The 11,465-nt window shown below is 43.4% G+C and overlaps 1 protein-coding gene across 1 annotated transcript; it reads left to right on the top strand.

Annotated features, from left to right (window-relative positions):
- Positions 1–851: 851 nt before the first annotated feature.
- On the top strand, positions 852–7,976 carry LOC310820300 (cAMP-regulated D2 protein; the record flags this gene model as incomplete). Its single annotated transcript, XM_083691881.1, has 8 exons — positions 852–1,361; positions 1,568–1,769; positions 2,019–2,152; positions 3,410–3,537; positions 3,792–3,910; positions 4,144–4,284; positions 4,607–4,779; positions 7,524–7,976. The coding sequence occupies 8 exons, from the start codon at positions 852–854 to the stop codon at positions 7,974–7,976; spliced, it is 1,860 nt and encodes a 619-aa protein (XP_083548007.1).
- Positions 7,977–11,465: the final 3,489 nt, after the last annotated feature.

The raw sequence follows: 11,465 nt of genomic DNA, 5'->3' as shown, positions 1-11,465 counted from the left end.
GAGCAGGCGGTACTTACCGGGAGATATCGAGTGGGGTACAAGTATAAACAAGATGAATGAAAACGCGAAGTACATCCTGCAAAAGTAAAATCGAGATTTGTCAAGTGCAATATGCATGTTAATTGAGCATTTCTACAAACTACATAGGCGATATCAAGTATATTTACATGTTTCTTGGAACTCCTATTTTGCGCTCAGGTAAGCGTGATTGACTTGCCAACGATTGACAAGTCATTAAATAATTATGATTGACAGATGTGCAGGTGCGGCGCCAATCTCAATTGACGCATGTCTTAATCCATTTATGTTTTAAATTACATTTTTTAGAAAGCCAAACATGTGTTACACCTTAGATTGAAATCAACAGTTTATGAAATATATATAAAAAGGAGTGTATTACTGGCAACATCCTAATGATTTAGACGCCTACTTCTGCTTACAATACACACACTAATGAACTAGGTCTGATATTGTGACTTCTCAAGAATGAGCTTCACATCATGAGTATCTGCATTATCTCATTAGGTAAAGGAAAGACCACTTGCCTCCCATTACTGGAGCTGCATCACAGGGTCCAAGCTATCCCAAATATCATAGTCATGAGTCCCAGTCTACACAGAGCTGACAAGAGAGGTTTTGTCTCACAACTATCCATGGTTCTCCAATTGGCCAAATTGGTGTCACAAGTATACACACAGGCTAGACTGTAGGAGCCCTTTGCCATAGACCTGCTTTCTTCCACAGCTAGGACTTTACAGAAGTCCAGGATGATCTGAGAGTCAGCATCTAGGAGATATTAATAATATTAATATATCCTATTTATATATCCTTCCTATATTTAGTCAGTAAAGATGGAGAGCTGTTATTGGTTATTGCTGCTTTGTGCCCTGGGCTTGGTTTTACCCTTCGGAGACGCGTATGAGAGTATGAATGAGAATGACATGGACCTGGCCAGCTGGCTGGGGAGTCTCTTCTCCACCGGACTGCCAGTTTGGGATGAGCCGCTCGTCATCAACCGAGAGCTGCATTCTGAAGGAAACTTACTTGAGGAACCTGAGGACTCAGAGGACCCTATTCCACTCTGGAACGAGGACAAACCAGTCATTCCCAACACAGTCAACACCGGGATCCCTGACTATGGCCCCATAGTGTTGACCAAGGATGGGGTGATCAAGGGACTCACAGTGGATAAGTCTCATGTATTTTATGGGATACCCTATGCCGACCCACCCGTGGCTGCGTATCGCTGGAAGCCCCCCAGATTGTTGACCCCCTGGCCGGGGGTGCATGATGCCACATACCCCAGGGCTGCCTGTATGCAAGGCTGCCGTGGCCCCATCTCTGACAAGTGTCCCCAGATGGTAGGGAAATTGTAACTGATCAAATGTGTTTGATATTGGGTTTTTCAGTGAAATATGATGTCATATGCATTGTGTTGAAGGTGAAACCTGCAATGGAAAAAGTTATGAAAACTTTGCTGAGAACATCCAGAATTGATTATACATTTAATGTACAATTCTCCTATCATTGAATAACAATCATCAACTGTACTTAAATTTTCCCATAGGTGAGTGAGGACTGCCTCTACCTCAACATCTTTGTGCCTTTGGATGTAAACTTCAGCTACCCTCTGCTGAAGCCCCTGCCAGTGATGGTGTGGATTCACGGGGGAGATTTCATCGCTGGCTCAGCCTCCAAGCCCCTGTATGACGGGAGGTTCATCAGTAACTTCACACACAGCCTGGTTGTGAGCATGGAGTATAGGCTTGGTAAGGCTTTTGTTTTTTGATCATCCATAATTTTTGCTAGTCTCATTGGGATACAATCTTAATTTATTTGAGACCTGATACAGCGCAGAAAAATAGACCTTGTGTGAATCATTAGTGTGTGCGTGGCAGGGGGTTTGTGTGTGTGTGTGTGTATGTGTGTGCATAATTGATATCTGAGTGATGATTTCGATTTTTGTGTTTGTAGTTTTCTATTTTTCAACAACCTTGTGAATTACTGTTTAATTTCAGGAGCGTTTGGTTTCCTTGTCTCGGGAAAAGATCCTAAAACCTCAGCTGCAGGTAATTATGGGATCATGGATCAGCAGGCAGCTCTTCTCTGGGTCCAACGGAACATTGCCATGTTTGGAGGCGACCCCAGCAAGGTAAGCAAACATAATTCAATATAACATGGACCACACTCCCAGTACTGTAGCACCTCGAGTCTCTGATTATCTGAATGGGTCGTTTCTTTCAGTTGGGACCTATTACATGAAAACCAACAACATAGTGTTAGATATACACTCACCGAACACTTTATTAGGAACACCTGTACACCTTCTCATGGTGGAGGTGGTGTAATGGCGTGGGGAATGTTTTCTTGACACACTTTGGGCCCGTTAATACCAATCAATCATCGCTTGAATGCCACAGCCTATTTGAGTATTGTTGCTGACCATGTGCATCCCTTCATGGCCACAATTTACCCATCTTCTAATGGCTACTTCCAGCATGATAATGCACCATGTCACAAAGCAAAAGTCATCTCAAACTGGTTTCATGAACATGGCAATGAGTTCAGTGTTCTTCAGTGGCCTTCCCAGTCACTGGATCTGAATCCAATAGAACACCTTTGGGATGTGGTAAAACGGGAGATTCACAGCTTGAAAGTGCACCTGAAAAATCTGCAGGAATTGCGTGATGCAATCATGTCATCATGGACCAGAATCTCAAAGGAATGTATCCAACATCTTGTGGAATCAATGCCATGAAGAATTGAGGCTGTTTTGAGAGCAAAGGGAGGCCCTACCCAGTATTAGTATAGTGTTTCTCATAAAGTGCTCGGTGAGTGTATATCAACCATGGATTTCAACCCAGGATTTGGGTCTAAAAGGCTGTATTTCAGTTGTGTTTGTTGTTGAGTGGTCTGCGGCGCTGCTGTCGTGACTCATTTGTAGTGAAGCCACTCTGGGAACATAACAGAGCTCCAGTCCAGATGAGATGTCTCTGAGTGGATGTAGAGTGAGGGAAGTGGGAACAGGGGCTGTTTGGAGAAAGGACTATGTTGTAGAGCCACAGCACAAATACATGGGTTGGATTGTGTTTACAGAAGAATTGCTGGTACTGACCTCATACAGACAGTGACGCGTCACCTAGTTGGCGAAAGTTCTCAACTGATTTTATTTATTCGGTTCAGTTCTGTCTACCACCTCCAGCTCATAAAACAATGAAAATTAAAAAATCAATTTATCAGTAATGATTCTGTATTTGTTGAAAGACACATGTGTCCAAGCAGTCCAAGTCCAAGAAACCATGTACTAGAAGAACAGCTAACTCTCCAGTAAAATTGTTTGTGTTGGTGTGTGTATGCGTGTATGCATGTAATCGACTCTAACTTAACAATCTTGTAATGTCTGACACAGGTGACGATATTTGGGGAGAGTGCAGGTGCCCAGTCAGTTAGCCTTCACCTGATGATGCAGAGCAGTAAGCCCCTGTTCAAACAGGCTATTTTCCAAAGCCTGCCCTTCTCCATCCCTCTGAAGACAAGGTGAGCAACCTCTGACCCCAATGTGTGCTAGTGCTCTTGAACTTAGCTCTAAACAGAAGGTCCTCACTGTGCCCGAAAACAACCTCTGAATAGGCAGTATTTCCTGAACCTGTTGTGTACATAGATATTGCCCAGCTGTACAGTACATTGGCCTGTAAGATATGCAGTCGACTGTAAGATATGCAGTTGCGGTACTACCCTGATGCTCTCGAAGGGTAGAGATGGCCTATATATCTTTGTTGACTTTGTTCCAGACACGATGCCCTGAAGCTGGGGAAAGGCTTTGCCAAGCTGGCCAACTGCACCGTGAACAACATTGTGTGCCTGCTGTCCCTCAGTCCGCAGGCTGTCCTCGCTGCCCAGATGAAGTCAAGTAGGCTACCTGTGTCTCTTATCCTAGACTAGCCATTTAACTGGGCTACCTTTAACCAGTATTGCATGGCATAACCAGAACCCCATCTCATTGTGATTTAGACAATAAACATACTTAATTCACTTTGGCACTGCAGTGTTTTGAAATGGGGTCACACCACTGTGCATAGGCAATTGGTAGCTAATTTCTCTCTTTTACCTTATTTTTCTTCCCCCCCCCCCTCTCTCTCTAAGGTTCCAGGGTGGTGAATCCATTCAGGTTCCTGGAGATGTTTGAGGTCTGGGGTCCATACATCGATGGGGAGCTGATCAAGGAGCAGGTAGTGACTGCCTTCCAGAAGGGACACTGGCAGAAGGAGAAACGTGTACTCCTCGGTGAGTCCCACTTCAAACACATTCACATAAGACCAGCTTCCCCCATATAAACACCATCCATATAGTATACTACTACTAAAGTGTTGTATAAATTCAATATAATCTCCTAAAATAAATAAATAATAAATAGGGCCCTGCATTCTTCCTATGACCTGGCCAGGATAAACTCTAGACAAAGGTTAACTATAGTTAAGGCTCAGAGGTTTTTCCTAGACAGACGAGGAAGAAATCAGGGCCGTACTTGTGAACCTTTGGATTCTATAGATTAATGTCCCAGAGTCTAAACGCAATTATGTTTGTGTGTTTAATGTGCGACCTGCAGGGACCACCTCGGAGGAGGGGGTGATCTTCGTGTACGGGGTCTTCACCAAGCCTGTATCGGCAGTGGAGTGCACGGTCTACACCACAGCTATCTTCAAACAGCACGCCCTCAGGATCCTGCGCAAGTACCTGCCTATGTACAAGGACGCTGACCGCAGAGATATGCTGTCTCAGGTGAGGACTGCTTCCTGTCCCTGTGTGTCAGCCTTCACAGCTACAATATTCAGAGACACTCATTTGGCTCTGTTAGTTTAGCAACAGGAAGCTCACTGTATATATCATACCTGTATCATACCTGTATATATCATACCTGTATCATACCTGTATATATCATACCTGTAAGTAAACAGATGAATGCTCCCAAACAGTTACATTTTATAGTTAACAGAAAAGTAGTCATTATCAGGCAGGTGAAAACCAGGCAATGATTGAAGTGTTGTCAGCCATGCTCACTTTTAAACAAATCTTCCCTTTTCTGTTTTTCTAAAGTGCAAATTGAACTTAATATTCATCTGCACACAATCATATGTGGTCATTGGATGTGCACAAAACTGTATATCTCACAACCCAATCCCTATTCATTGAAGTGTACAGCAGCAGAAACATTTATAGTCATTGAACCATGTCTAGGCTCTCTCAGCTTAGACACACAGTGTCAGTCTGTAGAAGAAGAACACAAGTGTAGACTTCAGAGGAAAAAAGGTAGAGACGCAACGTTGCTCTCTCTGCCCTGACACGTCTGTGTGTGTGCGTGTGCGCGCGCGTGTGTGCATGCATGCGTGTGTGTGTGTGTGATTTAAAGAATAAAGATTTCTCACTTCACCACAGTCCAGATCAGTGGCTACAGGGCTAGTCAGTCACATCTGTATTGATTGATCCAGCAGCCTGAGTAGCCAGTGGACTGTGGAGAGGCTCTAGAGCGTGACAAGGACACAGCTGTTCTCCTCCTCTCGCCTCGTCTCAGTGCTCCAGATGAGACCCACTGAAGGTCCATAAACACGGCTGTGTTATTTAGTCAACAGTCTGTGGAATTCTCTTAACTATCTTAACTATTCTAAACTAGTTTCGGGTGCTTTGGTATACCATGAATCTTATGACACTTACATACATTACATAATCTCAAGAGGTCTGAGAGAAAAGTTTTTTGTTTTTGTTTATATATGACTGCATTAACTCTTTTAGATGTAAACCTTTGAAAAACATTCTGTTTCTTCATCATACAATCTAAATCGTGTTTCAAATGTAGGCTACCCCAGACTGTTGAGGGGGTCACTCCCACAACTTACCAGCAGGGGGGGATACAGCTCTAGTTTCTGTTAAGAAGCTCCTTAGCACTCCTTGTGGAACATCATTAGTATGGGTGAAGTGAGTGGACAACCTGGAGGAGAATGGCATAGTCTCTTTGAGGTGCAGACTCACTCCTGCTCTACAGATGAGACTCCTCAGTCCAACAGTGACAGCAGATCAGCCTGTAAGATCAGAGAAATGGAGACCGCTCTATCATGGGCACAGATTCCGTACCTCAGATTCCGTAGAGAAGAGAGGAACAGATTATAAACGCATATAGGTAATGCTTTGTTTTATGGTCCTGTTTCCTCTGTCATGTGCCTGATTTACAAGAAATTATGGTATTTGCATTAAGGAATTCAATTGGTAACTAAATGGCCGATGTGCCTTGCAGTGCTTTTTTTAATGAATCCCAAATAAAAAAAATCTGGTAAATCATAAGATATGATTAAAATTTTACTATGCAATTCATATCTAAAAACCATGTCATTTACAAGTAAATATTGGGTAAATAGTAGACCACAAAATAAAGTGTAATCCACATATGATCTACAATATTAAAAGCATTCAACATTGTGGTGAAGGCGGCATTTAATAGTATGAAGAGGGCTCTTATTTTCAAGCCCACATGCAAATGATTGACAGAGAGCACAGATCATCAACAGCCTGAAGCATTTCTCTCAATGTTTTAAATCTTAAGTAGGAGATGAGGGCTGAGATGAGGGCTGAGAGGAGCGCGGGGCGGGAGATGACACTCCTACTGCTGTTTGGTATTCATGCCGAGTTCACCACTGTCTCAAGTTGAGGAACGCAGCTCTGCCCCTCCTCCTAAAGGACAGGTCTCAGGAGAGTCTGGGGGTCACGACAAATGTCAGCCGTATCACACTGAGACAGAAGACCCAAGGCTGGGGTATGTCATAGTAGGAGAGGGAGGGAGGGAGGGGAGAGAGGGGAGGGAGGGAGGGGGGAGAGGGAAGGGTGGGGAGAGAGAGGTAGTGCGGGAGAGAAGAGGAAATTAATGTGTATGTGTGTCGATGTAAGTGGCATAAGGGGAGATGGAAGGAAATGGATGAAGAGAGAAAGAGAGATTGGGGAGAGAGAGAGAGAAACAAAGAGACTGATATGAGGAGACACAGGGCCTGATTTACTAAACATTAGAACCTCTGTAGATATTGCACCTGTTGTGTGTGTGTGTGGGTGTGTGTGGGTGTGTGCTGTTTTTCTGTAGTGTGGGCGGCTGATTGTCCTGTGTGTATTCCTAAAGAGTGAGTGGTTTCCAAGTAACAAGCAGGAGAAAATGCTTCAGCTCCAGTTCTGTGGTCCACTCCTGCCACGAGGGACTCATTTCCCTTCGTTCGATGGCCTCAGACAGAGAATATAGCTTTGGATGAGCCTTAAGATAAGATGTACCTGTATGCTGTGAACATAAGATGCAAGATAGGGGAGGATGGGGCAGGATGCAGGTTATTGTGAGCAATCCAATCCTACCAAAGTGCCATTAGAATAAAGTGTCAAATTACATGGACATTATCAAAGTGCAAACTTTCTGCCCTTTCTGCCTTTTGCTCCATTTGTTTGAGTCTGATTTAACCTCTAAATTACCACTGTATCCTCTCTCCCGTTCCTCCCAGATTGTGACAGACTACGTGTTCCTGTGCCCCTCCCGCAAGTCGGCCCGCGCAGGCACCAAGGCGGGCAGCGCTGTGTGGATGTATGTCTTCGACCACGTGACATCAGACCACAGTGTGTGGTCGGGCCTGAGCTTCTGCTACGACCATGCTTGTCATGGCGCCGAGCTGCCCTTCCTGTTCAACTCGGCCTCCGTAGCTAACTTCACACTGTCCCCACCCGAGCGGCTGCTGTCCAATCGGATGCTGTGTTTCTGGGGGGCGTTTGCCCACACCGGGGACCCAGCATCACGGGTGCAGCAGACCAACTTCTGCAGGCAGCAGCGCCCACCAGTGTGGCCGCGCTACTCGGACACCAGCAGCTGGCTGGTCATGAACTTCACTGTGCGCTCACACGCCCAGGTGGGCACCAGGGACCATATCTGTGACTTCTGGGACAAGCTGGGCATCTATTAGGTCAGGGGGGTGGGGGAGAGATATTGGTATTGGTTTGAACCTGATTTGATTTGTATTGACTTTTGACTGTTGAATTAAAGGTGTTGGTATTGGCTAGATTGCTTGTATTAGTCCCCACAGCCATGGTGTCTTACAACACAACGTAAACCTTTCATAAACCTGTGAGTCTGGTACACAAGAATATGTTTGTGTCCATATATATATATTATTATATACATTACATTATTATATATATACATTTACTGTAGACTGTCGAATCAAAAAACGGTACCATAGGAAGACGATGAATAAGGAAAGGGAGACTACCTGAAAAAATAACGTGTGTTGCCATTTTTTTCTCCCTTGATGAAGGAGGTGTATCTGTGTATCTACTTTAGAAAGATTGCTTTTTTCCTCCTTTCCCAACTGCTACCAATGATAATTTTGCAGTAATTTGTTTGCAGCTATATGAGACATCCCTCGCATGAATGCATCGCTGTTGCTGTACATGTGAATAATTTTAGAAAATGTGTTTTTCTTAGACAAATAAATAACAGTGAGAAATACTCAAGTGTCATGTGCCTGAAGGATTACCACCATTGGTGGCACAATCAGGCACAGTGTTTGATACCATTCCTCATTCCATTCCATGCATTACAATGAGCCCGTCCTCCTATTTCTACCTCCACTGCCTCCTACATACTGTACACACAGTCAGCATGAGAGGGGGTGACACTAAAAGAGTCTCTCTCTCTCTCTCTCTCTCTCTCTCTCTCTCTCTCTCTCTCTCTCTCTCTCTCTCTCTCTCTCTCTCTCTCTCTCTCTCTCTCCCACCCACCTGTCATCGTCCCACAGGCATAACAGGCTACTTATCATTTACAGAGGCAATGATGTGTATTGATCTTACAGCAGTAAGCCCAGATCAATAGAAACACATATGTAGAACCTCAAGAAGAACTATGGTCACATAGATACTAAATTCCTTCCTTCCTTCCACGCTTTAAACCCAAACCTGCTTTTGGGGGGAGTTCAATTACAAAGCATTCTCAATAGGATGTTATTCTCCATCATCATACCTGATATTAAATCACCTGTAATTTATGTAATCTTGAAATATATTTCTCAACCGGAGGGAAGGGTATAGAGCTTGGAGAACAAATGTTATGGTCTTATTCAAGGCAAGGCAAATTTATTTGTATAGCACATATTCATACAACTGAATGCAATTCAAAGTGCTTTACAGAATAGATGCATTAAAAAAGAAAAAAAAGTGCAATATAATAACAATTTAAAAGGTCAAATTTAAAATCAAATTAAAAAAAAAGAGTAATAAAAAGATAAAAGTGCCAGTGCAGAGATTCACAAGTCAAAAGCATAAAATTAGATCAAAAACTTGACATGTCATAAAAACAATTAGTTAAAAGCCTAAACTGTCAGCATTTAAAATACAGTCAATTAAAAGCCAAACCGAGCATAACAGTCTTCAACCTATTCTTGAAAATTGCTAAAGATGGAGCTTCCTAGTATCATGTGATTATATAATTGAATGGTAATAGCGTACAGAAACATGCTTCTGGAAACGATAATTAATTCATTAAAGCTGACAATTGTCTGACACTGAATTGAAGGAGACTTAAGTAGTCAGCTATAATTCATCATTCTACTCACAATGTGTCTATAGAGTTTCTACACTAATTCTAAATGTCGAGAGCATTCAGGTTAACATTCTGGGTTGGAAATAGGCATAGCCACGACATTGATTCATCTGTTTATTTACAGAACATCTGGAGATAGCTCTCAATGTCAGCGGATGCCACTGTGATGTGTCCTATTTTCCTCTTTCAGACCTCCCTTAAAACGATGCCAAACTCGCTGCAGGTTCTAACCCCCCTCAGCAGTGCCAGCCCACACACACACACACACACACACACACACACACACACACACACACACAAATACACACACACACACAAATACACACACACACACACACACACACACACACACACACACACACACACACACACACACACACACACACACACACACACTCACACATTTTCCCTCTTTCTCTACAGGATGTTTACACTCCTGCATTGATTGGGAGATGTGCTGACACCAAAAGAGGGATCTGAGGCAACCTCATTAACGTTCCTCTCCCGTGGATATTTACTCAACATAGTCATCCAATACCAAAACATCAGCTACACTGCTATGGCACCCGCTGAGTTGTCTGAAATGGCTAGCTTGCTAATCAATGACAGCTAATCCTAGAGCCACGCTGGCATCTAAGAGGGTGTCCTTCTCTCCTAATCTTAAGGATCATTACTGGGGCAAGCAAACTCAGAGAGAGAGAGAGAGACAATCCACCCATCCATTTATGATGAAGGGCCAGAATCAATGGCTGATTGTCACTCACTGGGCTCTCTAGATCATCTGTGCCGGCTTTGCATGGGTGCATTCCAATAAGATGTGATTATAGGCATGACGGCCACAATTACACATCTGATGACAAGTCTCCTCGGTATACAGGCACACCGGGGAGGCTGGTGGAGGTAGAAATCGGAGGACGTAAAAATAGGAGGAAGAGCTCATTGTAACGCATGAGATACCATTCCTGATTCCCTTCCATGCATTACAATGAGCCCGTCCTCCTATTTCTACCTGCACCAGCCTCCACTGATAGGCACACTGGCCAGTAGAGCCAGGCTGCAGCAGTGTGGACCGCTGTTGTTTACAGCCAGACACTTTGAACGCAGCCCTCACATTGTAGAGCCTAATTTAATTTGCACATTCTGCCCTGAAAACAGCCCTTAAGAATAAATGGGAAACTATGTCAAATCAAACAAACAGCCAGTGTGATTTAAAAGTGTTTTTGAGACCTTATCAAGCAGCTGTTGGCTAATTTAGGTTTTGAGCACAAAGCTATAACAGTTAGCATGAGAGTGCATGCGTCTTACATTTTAGGCAGATTTTCTCCATTTTGTTGACAGACTATGCAGTGTGGTGCTCTTGGCTGAGAGACAACTTACAGAATGATAAGCAACACGAGTGCATTCTCAGAAATTGTCTCAACATGGTGAAGTCTCAAGGGCAAATATGAGAGGAAAGATCAAATTAGCTGGCACTGTTGTTGCAAAGTCAAAATGAAGCAGAAAAGCCCAGAGCAGTTGTCTCTCCGGAGCCCCGTGTTGCAGTTTGAATTGCTGTTTTCTTTTTCTGGCCAAAGTCCAGCCATTCTCCCTTACATCTTATCTTATAACAGAACATTCTCTTGAGTGTTTTGGGCCTGTATCAGCGAGTGCAAATTTATTTTTTTAAATCTGGGAGACATTATTTTACTTTCTGGTAGCATCAAAACAATACAGCCATTGATACATTTCATTTATAGAGATGTATAGTCCACACTGGGAATACACAAACCCTAGGAGGCAATATGTTTTACCATTGTAAGAGCTTTGATTGTTTCAATGTTGAAAAGGGCCTAATTGTTTGCGGTTGTTTTTTAAC

Source organism: Argentina silus (assembly GCF_951799395.1).
Source record: "Argentina silus genome assembly, chromosome: 20".
In the NCBI taxonomy this organism is placed as follows: domain Eukaryota; kingdom Metazoa; phylum Chordata; class Actinopteri; order Argentiniformes; family Argentinidae; genus Argentina; species Argentina silus.
This window is presented reverse-complemented; position numbering and strand designations above follow the sequence as displayed.